The sequence below is a fragment of the Sesamum indicum genome, linkage group LG1 (genome assembly GCF_000512975.1).
Source record: "Sesamum indicum cultivar Zhongzhi No. 13 linkage group LG1, S_indicum_v1.0, whole genome shotgun sequence".
Lineage (NCBI taxonomy): Eukaryota > Viridiplantae > Streptophyta > Magnoliopsida > Lamiales > Pedaliaceae > Sesamum > Sesamum indicum.
Window position 1 is genome coordinate 12,074,115 of NC_026145.1, and position 19,830 is coordinate 12,093,944.

At 35.3% G+C, this 19,830-nt stretch overlaps 3 protein-coding genes across 5 annotated transcripts; all 3 read left to right on the plus strand.

The window, feature by feature from the left end:
- LOC105164076 (nuclear pore complex protein NUP50A-like) lies at positions 357-6,001 on the plus strand. Its single transcript, XM_011082637.2, has 2 exons — positions 357-535; positions 4,298-6,001. The coding sequence occupies exon 2, from the start codon at positions 4,360-4,362 to the stop codon at positions 5,701-5,703; it is 1,344 nt and encodes a 447-aa protein (XP_011080939.1). The 5' UTR covers positions 357-535; positions 4,298-4,359; the 3' UTR covers positions 5,704-6,001.
- LOC105164085 lies at positions 7,016-12,731 on the plus strand. 3 transcript variants are annotated; one of them, XM_011082657.2, is made up of 11 exons: positions 7,016-7,889; positions 8,782-8,884; positions 8,989-9,206; positions 9,286-10,109; positions 10,480-10,594; positions 10,835-10,960; positions 11,260-11,315; positions 11,394-11,439; positions 11,513-11,740; positions 12,106-12,198; positions 12,289-12,731. In XM_011082657.2, exons 1-9 carry the CDS (start codon positions 7,348-7,350, stop codon positions 11,538-11,540), a joined length of 2,058 nt encoding a protein of 685 aa, XP_011080959.1. In that variant the 5' UTR covers positions 7,016-7,347; the 3' UTR covers positions 11,541-11,740; positions 12,106-12,198; positions 12,289-12,731. The 3 variants fall into 3 exon arrangements, with proteins under 3 accessions (XP_011080959.1, XP_011080951.1, XP_011080966.1); XM_011082649.2 differs by having other exon boundaries at positions 11,513-11,731; XM_011082664.2 differs by having other exon boundaries at positions 11,513-11,731; positions 12,110-12,198.
- Positions 17,065-19,830, plus strand: LOC105164104 (auxin-induced protein 22C). Its single transcript, XM_011082676.2, has 3 exons — positions 17,065-17,380; positions 19,204-19,300; positions 19,596-19,830. Exons 1-3 carry the CDS (start codon positions 17,065-17,067, stop codon positions 19,693-19,695), a joined length of 513 nt encoding a protein of 170 aa, XP_011080978.1. The 3' UTR covers positions 19,696-19,830.

Consider the following 19,830-nt stretch of genomic DNA (forward strand, 5'->3'; position numbering starts at 1 on the left):
ATTTCACCGAAGTTTATTTGCTGAATATGCATGTTTGGTCTAAAGCTTAAAGTTAGAAGTATAAATCATATCAAAGTAGCAATGTCTGAAGGTGTAATTGTAATAAAAGGTTATTATAAATATTTTAGATTGAGTTATTTCAAGTTCGTTCAAATTAGAAAATCTTTTAGTCAGAATTTAATTATTGTAATAACTATGAATTACATAGTAAGTAGAGCAAAGTTTTATTTTCGAATTATTACAACAAACATAAGATGCCAACCGACTAAAACTTTTCAAGAAGTTTGAATGCTGATGCAATAGAATATATGTATATATATAAAATAAAGAAGGACAAAATCCTTAAAATAGAAAAGAGGGAACAAAAAGGAGATAAAAAGAGTCTCTCCACCTTCATTTCATTTTTTCTCTCTCCCTCGTTCCCTGTCTGTGTGTGTAGTCTCTGGAATTGGCCTAGGGTTTTAGCGGATCCGAATACTGGCAAACTTGGAGCTTTTTTTAATCAAGCAGAGACAAGGATTTCGGATTCTTTAAGGTACTTGCGTTGTTTTCTCTTTCTATTGCGGGGCTGTTGGTTTTACATTTTTTTTTCTTTTAAAGTTTTTAATGTTCGATTGTCGTGTTGCTTTAATAGACCATAGTGGGAATGGTTGATGGTGATACTTCCATTTTACTTTTCGCCGAATGTTTACGTTGTTGCGTTAGGGAAGGGTTGCTTTTGTTTTATGTTAGTTGAATTTTTTATTCTCTTTTGTTGTTGTTGTTGTTGCATGGTTTGAGCTTTCGGCTTTCTTGAAGTTTTTGTTCTTCCCCCTCGATTTGGGTATGAATTGGGAGAAATGAGAGTTTCGGGGTTGTGCCCTTAGTGGACGCCAATGAAAGATGAGTTAACTTTTGAGAAATTTTCTTCTTTTATCTGGATGTTTTTGCTGGTTTTAATTGCAAGAAATGTTTAACTTTTTAGTTTCCTTTTTGTATCTTTTAACTTTTATATTTGGATAGGCAACTGATTGGTGTGTAGTTGTTGGAAATGACTTGTGTTGCAATCATGTTCGCTGTGCCCAATGCTTTCTTTGAACATTTGTTTTTGTCATTTTGATAATAAATGGTAGTTTTGTCTAGCTTTTCAATGTACATTTGGCCTTTAATGTGGCTCCTCGTTTCTGTTTCTTCTGATGGGCGTAGACCGTAGTCTAAGTAGTATTCTTATGCATCAGAATTGTCTCTTTTAGTATTTCCCATTCATGAAAGTATCATCTCGATAACCAAACATTTAAGTATAGTTGTTACTTATCTGTCAGCCAAGACACACCAAGAAAGTGTTCACTGAAAATTTGATGATATCATCTTTTTTAGTTACTTGTCATTAGGTGGTAAGAATTTCATACTTGTTTCTTCTATATTTCATATTTGTTCTTGTTTCATGGCGGCTGGCATTTAGTTTCTCTGCCAGATATGATTATATTGTCGTATACAACCTGGCCTTTCATACTGGTTTGCGGTATGTGGTTGTTGACAATCCTTTATCTTATCATTTTTTCTCCCTTTCTATTGTTTTACAATTTTTTCATTGTCATATGACTGAAATCCTCCATTATAGGTTTGAGGTGTTTCCATCTTTAGTTTGCTAATTGCATTAAGCGACTCTAGTGTTGCTCTTTAACTTAACCAGAGTGACTGAAGAATTTCCATGATCTGGAGTAAGATATCTTGCGGTTCGTCCTATTCCCTAAAAGTTCATTGAGGAAATCTTGTCTTGTTTGTGCCAGCTACTAATGTGTACTTTGTGTAATTAATATCTTGCCTAGTCTGATGTAATGCCAAATGATGCTCTTTATCTTATCATTTTTTCTCCCTTTCTATTGTTTTACAATTTTTTCATTGTCATATGACTGAAATCCTCCATTATAGGTTTGAGGTGTTTCCATCTTTAGTTTGCTAATTGCATTAAGCGACTCTAGTGTTGCTCTTTAACTTAACCAGAGTGACTGAAGAATTTCCATGATCTGGAGTAAGATATCTTGCGGTTCGTCCTATTCCCTAAAAGTTCATTGAGGAAATCTTGTCTTGTTTGTGCCAGCTACTAATGTGTACTTTGTGTAATTAATATCTTGCCTAGTCTGATGTAATGCCAAATGATGGTCTGTATTGAATACTTTCTGAATTTGAGGCTGAAAAAAGATTCTTTATGAACTAACAAGCCTCTACTTGTAGAAGGGAGAACAAATCAATTGGATAAAGTAAAGAAAGGGTGCTTTAGAACTGAACTGTTATTTTTTTATCTTTTTCCATGCCTAAATTCTATATAGCTGGATATGGAGTTGGTGATATAAGGGTTATAGCACACAGCTGATGTCATATATTTACGTATGTGCACCAAAATCTTCGTGCATGTCTTAACAAAATCTACTTATTAACAATTCTATTCTACTTATTGAAGCAGCCTGTTCGTAGATGGGCTTTGGGAAAACCAATAAAAACATAAAGAAAAATTAGATTTATATGGAAAACTCATTTGCATTATCATTAGGGGTTTTAGCCTTTCATAATTCCATCCTTTTAGGTGGAACTCTTTTGATGACGACAAGGTTTTGGATTTGTACTTATTTTGTCGTTTTATGATTAAATTTTATTTTGTTACCTAGTTTTGCTATTAATGTCACTTTGGTACCTGCGTCATTACAAATGGCTCAATTACTATTTGAGTTTCAGCATTGATGTTACTTTGGTACCTGTGTAATTACAAATGATTTAATTATTGCTGCAGTTTCACAATTAATACCACTTTGGTACCCAATTCATTTTTTTAATTTAATTTTTATAATCTCTTTATGTAATCGCCATTTTACCTTAGATATTAAAATGAAAAGTAAGAAAAATATCAAAGAAAAATTTGCATAAGTTTCTCTGGATATATTTTGTGCTTGTTTGAACTAATTGCCTTTTATTTCCATATTTGATCATCATCAAGTTTTTTTTTTTGAATTAATTTTGATATTTTCAACTATCTTTCTTTTTCAATATATAGAAAAGGTCATTATTAGATAATTTATATATTAATAGTTAAGGCCTGAGTAATAGAAATTTTCATCGACAAATCTGGTTTTTTGCATTTAATCGGGATGTTAAAATTTGATTGCAAAGCTGAAATTCAGATTCAAAAGTTCAGATTTTGGATTATAAATTTTCAAATTTAGAACGCAAATTCAACTTTTTTATTGTTGCAATGCATTTTGAATTTCACTTTTGATATAATTAATTACTAAGTACTGAGTTATCTTATAATTATTGATAACTAAAGTGAGTAGAAAATAATAAATTAATGAAATATTATTTGTTAAGTATAATATTCAAATGTAAAACATGAAAATCTTATGGTTTGAATAAAGACAAAAATATATTAATTAAATATTATTATTATTTTTTCCGCATATTTATTTTTTAAGGGTAAAATGACCATTACATAAAAAAGATAATACAAAAATAATTTTTTTAAAAAAAAGGGTACCGTGGTGATATTATTAGTGAAACTTGAGTACCAATTGGGACATTTGTAATTACTCATGTACCAATACGCCATTAATAGGGAAACTCGGGTATTAATTGAGTCATTTCTAATTACTCGGGTACCAATATGACATTAATGACAAAATTTGGGTGCCAATACGAATTTTACTCGCCATTTTACTGCATGTTGTTGTTTAGTCTTCTGCGTAGATTCGCATTTATGAAGATAACAGATAATGTGTTAGTGGTTACATGCTATTTACGATAATTTTAGGTGATATAAAATATTCCGTCTCTTGTAGTGGGTTGTTTTATCTTTGGTGCATCCATTTATAATTCTTTATTCTTGCTTCCATGTCTGACCCGTAGTTTCCATGTCCATCTGCCTTTTCTGCCACTATTCAGTGTTGTAAAGCTGGCTGAGCATAGTGCAAAAGTGTGGGGATGGCACTGTTGCAATTTTCTGGATCGTATATCCTTAATTTTGTTCAAAATGAATTATGAATACCAATAGCGAATCGAGCAAAGTGACATGGAGCTGCTGGCAATTTCTCTTTTCTTTCCTGCCTCTATGCTTGCCTGAGTTTGTTGTCCTTCTCCAGTTGTTTTATTTTCTTCTTTCTTGTAGTTTTTCTCACTTGTTAGGTAAAAGGAAAAAGTTATACCATACCTCTTCTCCTTGTCTAGGAGGCAGAGCTGCAGATACACTTGCGCCTTATATCAAGATTTGAACATAATTCCATATTCTATCATCTTAACGTTGCTGAGTATTTATTGTGGTTTCTTGCAGAGAACTTCCTTTTTTTCAGTTTGCTGAGCAGCAATCCTCTGAAGCTTGTCCTGATATCTGCCATGGGGGATGCAGAGAACGACTTGCAACCTTCAAAAAAGAGGGCTGCTGGAGTACAACTATCTCGAGATAACCCTGGTCTTGACGACGATGAGGAGACATCTGAACAAGAAGCAGGCACTTTTAAAAGGGCAAGTGATGAGGTTCTGGCTACTAGAAGAATTGTGAAAGTCCGTCGTCAGCAAACATCATCAACTCCATCAGCCACAGAACCAACTCCTACTTCTAACCCATTCAGTACTATCCGCTTGGTTCCTCCTGCTTCTGCTCCTGTGGCGGTGGTGGAGGCGGAGGCGAGTCGTCTTACAAGCAAGGAAAACGAGCAAAGTGATAAGAACAATAGCGAATCTGAAAATGTGACTGATGAGCCAAAGGGTGAATCTAGTGCAGATGTTAAGCCATCTGAAAGCAAAGTTAATGAGTCAAAAGTGGAATTTAATTCTGAGAAGGATGAGAGTAACATTGTTGTTGCACAAAGCATAGCTAAATCTGCAGTTGGGGAGGTCATTGAAGGTGAGGATTCTGGGGCTGTCTCCAAAAAAGCTGCAGAAGCTGACAATAGTGAGAATGACTCTAGGAAGGATGTCGATGGCAAGGAGAAAGCTGAGGAGAAAGGTAATGGGGAGGCAACTACTGAGAAGACTGCAGAAACTGCCTCATTTAGCTCATTTCAACAACTCTCAAGTAGCCAGAATGCGTTCTCTGGTCTTGCTGGGACAGGCTTCTCTAGTACCTCATTCTCATTTGGATCAGTCCCTAAAGATGGGTCTCCTTTAGGTTCTACCACTGGTTCACTTTTTGGCTTGAAGAACGATCAGCCGTCCTTTGGTTTTGGAAATTCTAATAATGGAAACTCCTCTATCTTTGGAACTTCAGGGACAAATCTTGCTGATAAGAGTGAGGGCAACAAATTCCCTACCATGCAGGAGGTTGCTGTTGAAACAGGAGAAGAAAACGAGAAAGCTGTTTTCACATCTGATGCAGTCCTGTTTGAGTTTATTGATGGGGCATGGAAGGAAAGGGGGAAGGGAGAACTCAAAATCAATGTTTCCACAACTGGAACAGGAAAAGGCAGACTTATTATGAGGGCCAGAGGAAACTATAGGTTAATCTTGAATGCTAGTCTTTTCCCGGACATGAAGCTGACGAATATGGACAAGAAAGGCATCACCTTCGCTTGTGTGAATACTGCTAGTGAAGGGAAAGATGGGCTTTCTACAATTGCCTTGAAATTCAAGGATGCTTCCATAGTTGAAGACTTTCGAGCGGCTGTTGTGGAGCACAAATCTAAGACTGCTCCTGCTCTTAAAACCCCAGAAAATTCTCCACAGGCATCGGATAAATGACTGCACCCTCTACAGACTCAGAGAAATTGCACACTTAGGTTACCACTTATGCCTTGCCCTCTTTTGTACCATAAGCGAAAGGTTGATACAAGTGCTTATGGTTATTAAGTTCGATAACTGGTAAACCCTCTGTGTAGCTTGTAAGGCCTATCCCTTTTGTTGTCATTGCTAATCTTTGTAAACCTTAGCAAAGTGTCTTCTAATGTCTTCTTTAGTGAATGTGCTTGGTTCTGAGTCTTGTTTATGCGGATTCTGGAGACATGAATGTTAAGTAGTTAAAGTCTATAGTTCGCTTAAACTTCCGGCTCATATACATCTCCAATGGGATTCAAATTTTAGTTAAGACCCAATAATATATAGTTGAAATCTGCGCAAGTATGTGATGACTTAAGCATGGAGGACTATTTCAGAAATTGTTGGACTACTTTTAGGTTGTGTTTGAATGAATATATTTAAAGCCTACAATTTTAAACCCAGAATATTAAACTCACTAACACTAGTTGTATTTGCAATATTTTTTATTTTCAATCATTTTGAGTCATATTTCGTAATCCACAAAATTCAAATTTATCTATTCGAATGTGTTCGTATTGACATTGATAAGGTGGTACGGGATTCGTTTGAAGTTATATCAGTTTTTTAACTCTTAAAGAGGATCAAATAATAAATAGGATAAATTAAAAATGGGCTTTCTTGATATTTGTTGTAACTATAAATAATTTCTCATTATTTGAAAAATTATAAAAATCCTCTTAAGATCAACGGTTGTGTATTGTCTAACAAATATTTCATACAATGGACTGTAATGAAGCAATATTTGTTAGATGACTGTTAATCTTTTATCAATCAATAATAAAGTATCTATAAAATTTCAGAAAAATTCATTGTAATTTACCTTAATATAGAATGATAATTACTTAAATTCTTCATAGGGCATAATTCATGAGGGATTTTCTCTTTCACTACATCTTTTTGATTGGACTGTATCATTTAAAAAGTAAATTCACACACACACGCACACGTCTATGCATGTTGGAACAGTAATACATTTTATGAACCACTAGAAAAAAAAAAAAAAAAAGGAAAGAAATTGGCTTTTACTGATATAAGAAAAGATTTCAAAAAGAAGTAATCAACATTTTGGGATAGTTGGGCCAGGCCCGTTCAGATAATTGGGCTGGGCTGAGCGGGAGTAGTATTTCGGGTTCGAGTTGAAGGTTGACCCGGATGTGCGTGATCGCAATTTACAGAAAACACCTTGGGGGATTAGATAATTCCATCCTAGTAGGTGTCGTATTTGATTGCTTCTCTTTTGGTTAAGTGCATATATACAAGTAGTTCATCAGCTCATCCGTCAATGCCGTGCTGTACTGTACCTCCACCAATATAATTCTCTGATTGGTGGATTTTGAATTTCCTTTGAAACCACACAAAAATCCATGCGAGAACCCCTGAGAGAAATCTGCCCAATCAAGTGTAGGAATCCAGAGTAATTCGTTCTCTGACCCTGACAACCGCCTCCCTCCCCGGAATATTGAAATCTTGGATCGAATCCGCAAAACCCCTGACTTTAATGGCCTAATTTCGGAACCCATTCCGGAATTAGGGCTTCGAAGCTGGTGGGTTGTGTGAATTTTGGGGTTGATGAGTGGAGGGGCGATGGCGGAGGATGAGATTGAGTACGAGAGCGATCCGGAGGAGGCGAGGCTGATATTGAAGACGCGGAGGAGAGAGGCGAGTGACGATGAAGAGGATGAGGGAGGGGAGATTACGGAAAAGCCGCGGCGGACGATTGTTGATTCTGATGGGGAATCTGAAGGCGCTCCGGCGGAGTACGAGGATGAATATGAGGAAGAAGAGGAACATTACGATTTGGGTGAGGAGTATGTGGAGGAGATGGAGGAGGTGCATCATGAAGAAAGTGATGTTAGCAGAGGCGACAATGCTGTGGAGATGGTGGTGGTGAGGGCCAAGATACGGAAAGATGGTGGGGCCGCGGGGGTGTTGATGGTGGAGAAGAAGGGGTTGAACAATGACGCAAGTCAAGTTAACAGCAAAAATAATGATATTGATGATGGTCAGCGTGAGGGAGAAAAGAAAGAGATAGAGCCTTATACAGTGCCTACGTCAGGTGCATTTTACATGCATGATGACCGCTTTCGAGACGATGCTAGTGGACGACATAGGTATTGAGCATTTGATTATCAGGTTTCTGATTATGCAGTGAGTTGAATTAAACTGCTGGAGTGTCTTAACTTTTGTATAGTGAATTAGATTATCTCAATTTGGATTGTCTGCATAAGGGATTCTGGTGTGATTACTCTGAGTATAATGTCTTCTAAATCTGAATTGTCTCTTCGATTTCCTGGCTTTCACTATTCATCTTTTATTTTTGTTACCTTCCCTAAGCTATGATGCTCGTGGCTTCTCAAGTTTGTTCCACTTTAGCACAGAAAACCTTTTTGCTTTTATTAGATAATTCCTGCTTTACAACTAGAAGGGAGTATGTATGTGTTGCGGAACAATGCAAGTCAAGTGTGTGGGAAATGATGAAGTGAGGTTGTATTAATTGATGACATCCTCTGACAGGTGGTGAAGTATATGATGCTTTGAATTTCAAGTTTTAGGAACAAGGCTAATTTTGGCATTTTAGGCCCTGGAAGCAACTCATAGAAAGAAATCTTTGGATTCTGGATCCCGTGAACATTGGTGGAAACATGTTTGTTTTATTAAACCCGTAAAAACTTTCAATGTTAGACATGTTTTCGCTGGTGATGCTCCTACTTGATTACAGAGTTCCTCAAGTTCGCTCCTCACTTATAGCATTACATGCCTACAGGATATATATAGTCATAAAAGATATTGAACTTTCTTTTAAAACTTTATGCTCACTCAAAATATTTTAACCAGGACCTTGTCCTGACCTTTGTAATGAGGAAGCAGTTGTTAAACACTGGTGTTGAGATAGTTTTAGTTCAGGTGTTGCCTTTATGTGTTATCGTGTCATCATGTTGCTGATTTCATTGAAATTTGTAAGAAACTAAATTTGCGTACTTATCTAGATTTTCTTGTACTTAGGCGTACATTTGGAAGAAGAAAGTTATGGGAGTCCAAGGATGATAGGAAATGGGGCCATGATAAGTTTGAGGAGTTGACTATGCAGGAAAGGAGCTACGAAGAGGTGAATAGTTTATATATGTGTTAATAGATGTGTATTTGTCCATGTTTATGTGCATGTTTTTTCTTTTAATATATTTTATGTCTCATATGAGTTGCTATATCCAGCGTAAGAAGGGTACAAGTGGTCGTTATCGAGGTCGTGGTAGGAATACAGCTGCAGACCGTGGTTATGCACGAGGAAACGTACCCAAAGAACGTGTTAGTAATGGCACTCAGAATAATAACAACCAGAACAATGCTCCAAAGGGCGCCAGGGGGAGAGGACCTCGAAGGTATCAACCATCTCTTAGGAGCAGTGAGGCACCTTTAACTCAAAACAGACGGTGAGGAAAAGCCTTATTCTTTAATGTTAATTCTATTGAAGTGTAGTCATCATGTTCTCAATTCATTTTTTCATGTTAGATCGGGAAAATCAGTTGAGAAGCCCTTGAATGTTAATTCTGCAAGAACCAGTGAATCTATGCTTAATGCAGAGCCTCAAGTGGTGCTGCCCAGAAAACAAGTGTTTGCGTCTAATTTGAACATTGCTTCTCCACCATTTTATCCTTCTGGTTCTTCCACAAAAGACAACAGTGTGCCCAACAAGAGGGATGCCCATGCTAGCATAATTAATCGGAATGGTCAGCCATCAGTTACCATGGCACGATCCTCCGAGGTGCTGCAGGGAAAGAATATAGTGGATTTTATTGGTCTGGATAAGCTTTATGTTAATGATTCACTTTCTGCAATTTCTGGAAAGCCTGCAAACACTATGCAAATGCAGCTAACTGGTCCCTTAGCTATTAACTCTACTCAACAACAGTTAGGCAGTCAAGGGAGAGGAACAGCTCCCTTGACACAAATGGCCTACCAACCAGCTGTCTCTAATACCCAAGTCAGGTTTCCTGCACCAAAACGACTACAAGATGCTCAGAGCAATCCTGGTCAAGCTCGTGAGCAAACGTCTGTGCAAGCTTCTGGCCAGCAGTTTCCACAACGTATTTCCAGTGCATCACAGACTTCTTCTCCATCAAAGGCTACTGGAGCTGTGAATGCAATTGAGTCTGTTGAGCTGGAATCTATTTCAGAACCGAGTAAATCCAAGACTGGATTTGTTCATAAAGGAAAAGGTAGTGAGCGAGGCAGTGGAAGGGGCTCCTTCCTATATGGTGGAGCACAGGTTCTGGGGCCCTCTGGTAATATGGGCAGTGGTCATGGCGATCAAAACTTCCCTGCTTTCTTGCCAGGTAATTCTTGTGTAATTTATCTTTCAGAATCCAGAATGAGAACAAGTACCAGTTTTGCAAATTTTGATATTAATCTGAATTGGAGAAAGAGATGGATGTTCTTCTTACAAACGGAGTATTATATATGTTGATTTTTTGTGGTTGTTTACACTTCACCGAGCTCTTTCTTTTCCCCTTTTTCCCTTTTTCCCTTTTTCCTGAAGAGACTTAAATGTGCGTAATATTGATTGGACGATGCTCTTTGTTTGCTGAGTAAAATTTTAGATTGCATCTATGGATCTGTATGCTATTCTAATGCATCTTGTTTCTCTTTGGTGGTGCATGCAAAGTTTAACCTGATGTGATTCCTATTCTTGGTGGAATTTTACAGTCGTGCAACTTGGAGGCCAGCATCCTGGTGGAATAGGAGTTCCTGCTGTTGGCATGGCCTTCCCGGGATATGTTGCTCAACCACAAGTTGGTCTAGGGAATTCTGAAATGACTTGGTAATAACTGCAGCACCATCCTATTTTTCTTGCAAACACAGATTTCATCTGCTAATTCTTCAGTTACAAACTTGAATTTGTTTGCTGTATAATTAGGCTGTTTCAACATTGATCAAGTTTTTCTTTGTCTTACATTACCTTCCTTTCATATCTTTATAATGTAAGAATCCAAGTCATTGTAATATTATTTGATTAATGTCACAAACTGTTCATAATTCTTAGTTATATGATGACTTTCAGGCTACCAGTTTTGGCTGGTGCTGCTGGAGCACTGGGGGCAAGATATTGTCCTCCATATATTACTGTTGATGGTTCCTATAATGCTCGCCCATCTGGACCAGCGACGTCTATAACAGATGCTTTCAGGTAGACAGGATAGTGCCCATTATTGCATTATCCTTTCTCTTCCTCCATTGCTTTGTTGCATCTAGAATATCATGTTTTTGCTTCTATCTTCCTTTGCAACTGTTACTCTGTTAATACATTTTTAAATTTGTCTTCTGGGTAATGCCTGTACCTTCTTTTCTTTTCTTTCTTTCTGTTTATAATGGATGCCTGTGTTTATTTTTAATTTTCATTGGAACTGTTACTTCTGGTAAATGGATGTGGTTCTGCATCCCGTTATTCTTCTGTAACAAAAAGTAACTCAATAACTTTGGTTCCAGTAAAGAAGATAATGCAACAAATGTTGGTAGTGATTGGAAGCCTTCACAGAAGCCTGGTAAGATACAGTTATCTTTTTTTGCTTGACACATTCCTGCCCATTATGCTGTTGAATAATTTTTGTCTTTTCAAGCAGAACTTGCAAATGACGAGTTTGGCCAGAGGCAAAAGAATCCCCGAAGGCAAGTTCAATTTGCTATATAGCCTAATTTCTGTTCTGTGTTCTTTTGCTGATGAAGATGTATTGATTTGCAGATACACAGAGATGAAATTTGACCAGTGATGTATGTAGATAGGTTGAACCCATTGCAGTAAGCAGATTAAGTCATAATTGTTGCAGTGAAAATCTCCTCCATCTGTTCGGTGTCGCTGAGTTTCTTGGTTGTGTTTTTGGTGCTGTAAGCCTTCTTCCAGGCCCTCTCTGTTCTCCAATTCCTGATCTGGATCACATATGGGCTTACTGAATATTCTGAGGTAATTTAGGTAATGGCTCTATTTTTGCGTTTGGCGTGGTCTTGGTGTAGGCCAGCAAATCGTAATTTTCCATTTAGCTTAGATAAGGTTCTCTTTTTTTCTTTTACTTTTTTTTGGGTGGGTGAGTGGGTGGAGGGGTCAGGGCTTGGGGGGAAGTTAAAAGTGTACTTCTAAGGAAAGACAAGCAACTGGTCATTACATCCTCAATTTCCCTTGCTTAACCGTCTTGCCTGCTTGAATTTCAAGCACTGGAAAGTGAGACAGAAGTGGGATTGAGGAAAATGCTGTTTCTTTCTCTTTCTTTTTTCCCTTTGGAGTTTCAACATATCTTGAGAGTGTATTTTGATAATTCTTTATTTTCTCTATTTTGCCAGACAGGTAGACGGGGAAAAAAGCCTGATCTTGCTTCTTAATTTGAGGAAGAATACTGCAGCTTGACGGGTGGCAATTCCTTGCTCTTATATGCTGTAAGGACATAAAAAATTGAATGAATCTTATTCAATTCTTGCTGTCAACGTGCAAGGTAGAAGAAAAGTGATTTCCATCTTCTGTTGCAGGTTCTTGTGCATTCGACTTCATAAAGCTTGCCAAGTCTTCTTTAAAAAAGTATTGGAATAACAGGCGGCAAAGCTTCCTTCCTCAACCTGAGTGTTTCCTTGTTCTTATAAATGTTGGGTTATATCAGTCTGTGCCGATTGCCTATCCAGGTTTTCAAAGAACTTGCACTTTCTGGATATCCTCTTCAGCGGAACACAGTCTCAACTCTCTTTTTCTTTTAAAGAATCAGTCTTTGGTTTGATGCTAATAGATTGGGTTGAAAGCAAAACTACTACTAGCTGATATTGGGCTGTTGTTCCTTCTATGACAACGATAAATGTTTCTATTTCTGTTCTACGGTTGTAATTATTAATGAACTGTGACTGCATTAGCTTATCATTTTCTTCTTGTTTACCTATGTTGACTCAGATATGTGGTGATCATTTTTCATACTTGTGTGTTCTATACTTGGTACTGAGTTTCTGCAACTAAGTTCCTAGCATATAATGGTTGAAAGAAAAGGTTCAAACTTGGAAAATATTGTGATGTGCAATATTACTCTTGATGAAGCAACTATTGATCACTATTTGTAATTTTAATTTCCTTTTTCTTTTATAATTTGATACCTCATATTTGAGTGCTATAAATTTATAATATAACATGTGCTTAATTAAAAGCTTGTGAGTGTCAAACTTCAGTGTCATGTTGGAGTTTAGTGAAAAAGTTGCTGTATTTTATAATATAAAGCATATAAAATTAAGAGATTTTGAGGAATGAATATGGATTTATCTCTAAAAAATGGAATCAAAACAAATATGACTCTTGATTTTTGTAGTGGCATGTCGCGTCAATGGACTTTCTGGAACATTGTTTGGAAGAGCATAAGTACCTAACAAAATCAAGGAGTTCTGGTGGATGATGTGTTTTGGAGCACCTTTCTTTAGCTCAGAATCTTGTCGTTTGGAGGTTGAGATGGGCTGTTCTCAGTGTGGGACAGTAGTTGAGGACGATCAACATCTGATGCTTGAGTGTAACTTTGCTAGGCAAATGGGCATCGTCAAATGTTCCATGGACGACAATCAGGCAATGGTTTGAAGGCACAACTGAGTAGGTTGGATTTCCACAGTTGTTTGGTTCATGTCATGGGCTTTACGGAGTAAACGTGATAATGTTCAGTTTGAGCAGCGACAACGATCTCCTATGAAATAATGTTCTGTTTGAGCAGCGAAACTGATCTCCTATGAAATAATGTTCGGTTTGAGTAGCGAGAACGATCTCCTATGAACGTGGCGAACTCATAATAAAAAGGTTTTTGTTTGTTTTATTTGGCTGATGTTTAATTTGTGCTTAATCATATTTTATGAATTGCTGCTGGCTAATTCCGTTGACTGATTGCTGTCGTTGAGTGTGTTCTTTGATCTGATAGAAGCTTTCTTTACACAGAGCATTATGACAAGCTAGCGTACGTGGTGAGTATGACATTGGTCTCTGAAAAATTGATGAGAACACACTACTCCAACTGTTGTTGATTTGTACTCTGTGAAGGTAATTAAAATTGCAACCCACTGTCTTGTACTCCATGAGAATAATCATCGAATTTGATTTAGTGTCGAATGTGTTTTTGCAAAAACCTGTCAGCAGTTGTTGCATAATCAAAGTATTTTCAGCTATGCAAATTATTTAGAGCCTGCTGGCTGCTTTGGCAGATGAAGGTACATGTATATATGGATCTTGCTGATCTAGTGAATGCCCGTGAACTTGATCAAACAAAGTTGTTTTGATATGTAAAATAATAGTCACGTGTATTGTGAGAGCGTTCAAATCAACGAAAGTTCAAAGCTATACGTAATGCTTGAAGTGCATGATGTCACATTAAAATTACAAATAAATATTTTTTTTATCGAAAGAAATTACAAAAATATTATACGTGTATACACTTTTCACCAATCACCTATCCCCATCTACTTTTCCATCCTAGTCTTTCAAGAATTCAAGGTAATCAATGTTTGTACTTCCCTTAGATCAATAATAGCTCTCAGCCCCCCCACCCAACATCTAATTCTTGAATTTTCTTTGGGGGGTTCCTACAAAAATATGGTTAATTATATGTTATACCATCCGGAAATTGTTTGGGAGATAATAATACCTAAGTTTCTTGTAAGAAGTAGATGTAAATTCATGCATATATGATAAAAGGGCCACCAATCTATTGGAATATCTATATCCATGGACAGCTTTGATCCACATAACCAAGTAATTCATATCCACAATTGAAATATCCATGTCCACTTCAATCAACAGAAAAGGGGGTTAAGGTTTTCCAGTCTTTATCTTACACAATTAATTAATACAATGTTCATAGGATGTGGGCCATATGTAATTTGGTCCCACTCCCAAAAACAGAAGTGAAATAGGTGTAACATTAATTTGCACAGACCTGTTCCCATCAATGCTTTTCTAGTCTTCTCTTCTATGGGTCTTGAGGTCACCAGTCAATGCTTCAAGTTTTTTATGAATTCTTGTCATTTTTGTTTACTACATTTTTTCTCTTTTTTATGGTTTTTATTCTCTTTGTCATAGTAAATGTTTAAAAAAAAAAATAGCCACATGGACAGCCATTTTTTTAAGTATATTTTAGTTAAAATGCAGTACAGTTTTTGAAAAGTTAGCAATCTCCTTTTGATACCGTTAGGTGAAGATGAACCCATTGTTGCTATCCCAATTAAAGTAATCTAACCATCACAAGATGTTGATTTTGCTAAATTTCCATATGGATATTACCTAACTTGGTTATTGTAGCGTTACCAACATATAAGAAGTCAAGAATGATTTTCACCGAGTCAAAAAAAATATTACCGATCAGCAATCGTCGTTCCGACGTTATACTTTAATATCTTCTTCATTTTCAGTGAAGTTTATTCTTGTGACATTTATGTGAAGCATTAAACTCTTGACCACAAAATCACCATATTGATGGTATAATGATGGAAAACATTTTTATAAAAGTTATTACAATTACTAATTAATTAGAGATATATAGTAACAATCAAGTAACATGAATAAAATTATTCTTGTAATTATTATATGTTGTCATAATATTTTTAATACTATTACCATAAAATTGAAATCATTACCACTTCATATATATATTTATGATAATTTCAAGATTACAACTTAATATTTCATTCATTTTTCTATTTCTTTTTTATTGTATTGATGATATGATTGTCTCAAATTCAACACTCAACTATGTATGTTTGAAGGGTGTTTGCCCAAAATCTTCAACACCATAACCAAACAACATAAGGGTTTGTTTGGACATCAAAATGATTATATGGGGGTAATAAAAATTATTAGATTATTGGGACATATCTTTTGAAGTAAAATATTGTTGTCTAAATGTCATGAACCAAACACACCATAGTATTCCACAATGTGTGCCAGAGACAACTCCCATCACGTGTGCCCTATATGTATGTATGAAACTAATGAACTTAACCCAACCTAATAAAGCTTGTGTCAGGTTGGACAGAAACACCACCAAATACTTAAATAAATTTCAAACCCCTACAAATATATAGAGAGAGAAAGAGATAAGTTTATATGAAAATTGTGTGTAAAAGAGAGATGACAGATATTGGAGTGATGGAGTTCGACCTAATATTATATTTAAGTGTATAATTCTACAGTTCGATCGATATTTAAAATTTATTTATTTTGAACTTGTGAAATACTTCTTGAAAATGTCGACAATGAGATTAAAATTTATCATCCCATTATAAAATTCGATCGCAGGGATAAATGCAACTAACCTCTTATAGAAATAGCAATAAACTAAACTCTTGGGAAGAAACAAAAAAAAAAAGACAATGATTATATATCGTCTAAATATGTGACACTAATTGTCTTTAACTAGAACTTTACTTAAGTGCTTATCTTTCTCACTAATTCTTACTAATAACTATTTTAAAAAATTATTATTATTATTAGAACTATGAAATTACAAAATAAAAATTCTTGTCCCCAAATATAAACATAAACAACAACAATAATAATAATACAGACATAATTTCCTCCCGACATGTTACATTAGTTTAAAGATACATGCTTAATGTTGAAACAATTAACACAGACAAACAGCATATATATATATATATATATATATATATGATGAATAGTACGCGTAGAGTCGAACATGAGAATCTCAAGTATGATAGTTGACAAAGCTCTATATATATGAAATATGAATGTATTCTCAAACCCCTGAACCCTAATCCCCAAATCAGAAAAACAGTAATAAATACTTGTTTCCTTGTTAATTCCCCCATGATTACATACCAACAGCATGCATGCCTTCTAATGGGAGTATAAATTATTTAATTAATTAATCATATATACAGTAAATGTAAAATTATATTTTAATTTTAATTTTTCTTCAATTAATTATCCCATCACATGCAGTGTCTCCATGAACGATATTGGACGGGCAGGATTCCGCCCTCCGGAGGCGTGACAAACCAAGAGCCCTCAGATCCGCCCATCTCCAAACTTTAGTGTTGCCGGCCCATTCTTGTGTTTTAGGCAGCATAAACTTCCCCACCATTGTTTCTCATGTGACCGACCAATAATCTTGCCGCTGACCTGGCACTGTCGTCTCCTCTTGCACGTATAAAACCTACATGTTTCTTCATATTTTTGTTCCGAAGAAATTAAAATTAATTCCTCCCCAAAATCAAAAAGAAAAAAAATAAATAAAAAATTAATTAGCCCTTCTATCAGTTTTTATTCATCTGAAAATGGAGAAAAATGGTGTGGGATCACTCGAAACGGAGCTGCGGCTGGGGCTTCCCGGCGGCGGTGAAGTGGGGATCAAGAATGAGAAGAAAAGGGGTTTCTCTGATTTCTACGGCGGTGGGGAGAACAAGAATCAGGTGGTGGGGTGGCCACCGGTGGCGGCGTACAGGAGGAAGAATGTGTTTACCGGTGGGAAGATGTACGTGAAAGTTAGCATGGATGGTGCGCCTTTTCTTCGGAAGGTTGATTTGAGCATGCACAAAGGGTATTCGGAGCTTGTCAAGGCTCTTGAGGAACTGTTTGGCTGTCATGGAATTGGTGAGTAATCAATTTTTCATCTCATATTTATATAGAAAGAATTATGTTTATTTGTGTGAACATGATCATAGCATTTATCTGCCAATTTATACCAAGATAATTAGTAAATTGGGTTTTTGTTTTTCAGATATTTAATTTTTTAAGGATGATCTAATTTTTTATGCATCCAAACATGGTTTTCACATAAGATATTGATTCTTGTTGTTGGTATGCATATTTGTATGTCTCAGTCTCACCATTTCTACAAGAATAGTTTAGAATTCTCCAGATATATTTAGATATACGATAAATGATTTCCAACAACACTATATCAATAAAATTCACATTAAATTTCAAAATAATTTAAAATTCAAAAATCATCAATTAACCCAAACTAGATGTGGGGGAAATTTAGTTTATAAGATTTGATTCCGTTCAATTTATGGTGTACGTAATTAGTTTTCTTTTTTTTTTTTTTTGAAGCAGAAGTATAACTAAAGTAGATCCACATATTTGTCTGATTCAAGACTCAAAATCCCAAGAGAATAAAAACATAATGATCTGTGCAGGTAAACACTATGTCTCGCAGCAAGAATAATTGTGAAAGTCCTGAAAAATAGTCGTTATCCGTGTACAACACCCCTTGAAATTAGATTCAAAAATACAAATATTTCTTTACTTTTGTAAAATTATAAATACACTCTCTTAGAAGGTGTACGTGCAATATATGTTGTGTAGGTATTTGTAAATTTTTGCCACTATTATAATTCTAAAAAAAATTAATTGTAATTTTTTAAAAAATAAAAAATGTATTTATATATTTAGACTTAATTTAGAAAATAATATAAATTTATCTAAAACTTTATATAATATAAAGTAGGAAAGGACGAAAATAAATTTAATCTCATTAAATTATGGCACAATATATTGTCGGAGAAAGTACATGCAGGATTTATGACAACTACTGGCCTGTGATTGGGAGTGATTGCTACTCTTGAAATTCAAGCTTTCAGGCCCGGAGAACTAAGTTCCGCACAAGTCAATATAATACATACAAGTGTATATATATATATATATATATTATTGTATTCTTTTAATAAAAATAATATAATAATATACATGAACTGTTATATTGAAAATTAAATTTTGAGACATAAAAGTGACAGAATTTAAAAATAATTGAGATTCAAATCCCACATAACTACTAAAATTATATGTTTGAATTTTATAAGTGTCTATTTTGAATCTTTATATAATTTAATAATAATCATCCGTAATTAATAATTTAAGAAGTGGTGTCCGATCCCAAGAAATTCTATTGATCTCGATTCAATTCTTGCTCCTAAACTAGGCGGTGCTTTTGTTGATACTGAACTAAATTCTTACTTCGGCTTTCGATTGAAGAGATCCTATTATGTTTCTCCTCCTGATTCTGACCCCGATCTTTATTCAGTTGCATTGACCGTTTTAATGTATATAATTGATTTATTTAAAAGAATAGTAAATGAATGATTAAAATAGTAAATATTATTTAGTAATTATCAATATATATTTATACTAATATAATAATAATAAAAAGACATTTTTCACCCTAAACGATGGTTTGTGGTTTGTGATATTGCAGTATAGAACATGAATCATATCCTTAAGTATTTGATCGATATAATTACTTATTTATTTAAATTGTTCAGGTCATCTTTTACATGCAAATATACTATCATGTTCATGAATTGCTGCGATTTTAATGGTAGATTAATTTTTATTTTTAAAATGTGTAGTGTAAATATTGGTGAAATGCGAGGGTGAGTAAGTATATTAAATTGGAATGTGATTGTGAACAACAGGGGAGGCATTGAAGGATGAGGAAGAGAAATGTGAGTACGTTCCAATCTACGAGGATAAAGATGGAGACTGGATGCTCCTCGGAGATGTCCCTTGGCAGTAATGTCTCTTTTACCCTTTTTCTTATTTTATTTTCTGGAAACAGGAAATGTCCGAAATTAAGGATTTTTGTGGTTAGGGTTTTTGAATAAAACTTGATTGAATGTAGCAAGATACGTGACAAACGATTGAATCCTGTAATTAAGTATTATACGAAGGATCTATTAGTTATATGCAATCTTTTTTCATGAAAATAACAAACCGTGCAATGTATGCTTTTATATAGTTTTTTTTTTTTTTTTAAATAAAACAAGCAAAATTAATAAATTTATGTACTACATATGTATATATGTAGGATGTTCAGAGAGTCATGCAAGAGGCTGAGGATCATGAAGAGGGCAGATGCAAATGGTGTGGGGGTTCATGCAAAAGACCCCCTCTCCAAGGAGGAGTAGCAGTAAAATGCTTGTCAAATATGAAATTTGTGAAGGGCATATCTGTCTTTCCACCACCTTCTCTAGTTAATTATGCTAGCTAGGTGAAGCATATATATATATATATAACTTGGAAATTTCAGATTAATTTAGAAA

Bases quoted from the DNA above. Each gene is read 5' to 3' on its own strand.
- LOC105164076 (XM_011082637.2), top strand. From the start codon at position 4,360: ATGGGGGATGCAGAGAACGACTTGCAACCTTCAAAAAAGAGGGCTGCT.
- LOC105164085 (XM_011082657.2), top strand. From the start codon at position 7,348: ATGAGTGGAGGGGCGATGGCGGAGGATGAGATTGAGTACGAGAGCGAT. The intron at 7,890-8,781 runs GTATTGAGCATT...TCTTGTACTTAG, and splicing joins GATGCTAGTGGACGACATAG to GCGTACATTTGGAAGAAGAA. The intron at 10,961-11,259 runs GTAGACAGGATA...CTTTGGTTCCAG, and splicing joins TCTATAACAGATGCTTTCAG to TAAAGAAGATAATGCAACAA.
- LOC105164104 (XM_011082676.2), top strand. From the start codon at position 17,065: ATGGAGAAAAATGGTGTGGGATCACTCGAAACGGAGCTGCGGCTGGGG. The intron at 17,381-19,203 runs GTGAGTAATCAA...TGTGAACAACAG, and splicing joins GTTTGGCTGTCATGGAATTG to GGGAGGCATTGAAGGATGAG. The intron at 19,301-19,595 runs GTAATGTCTCTT...GTATATATGTAG, and splicing joins CTCGGAGATGTCCCTTGGCA to GATGTTCAGAGAGTCATGCA.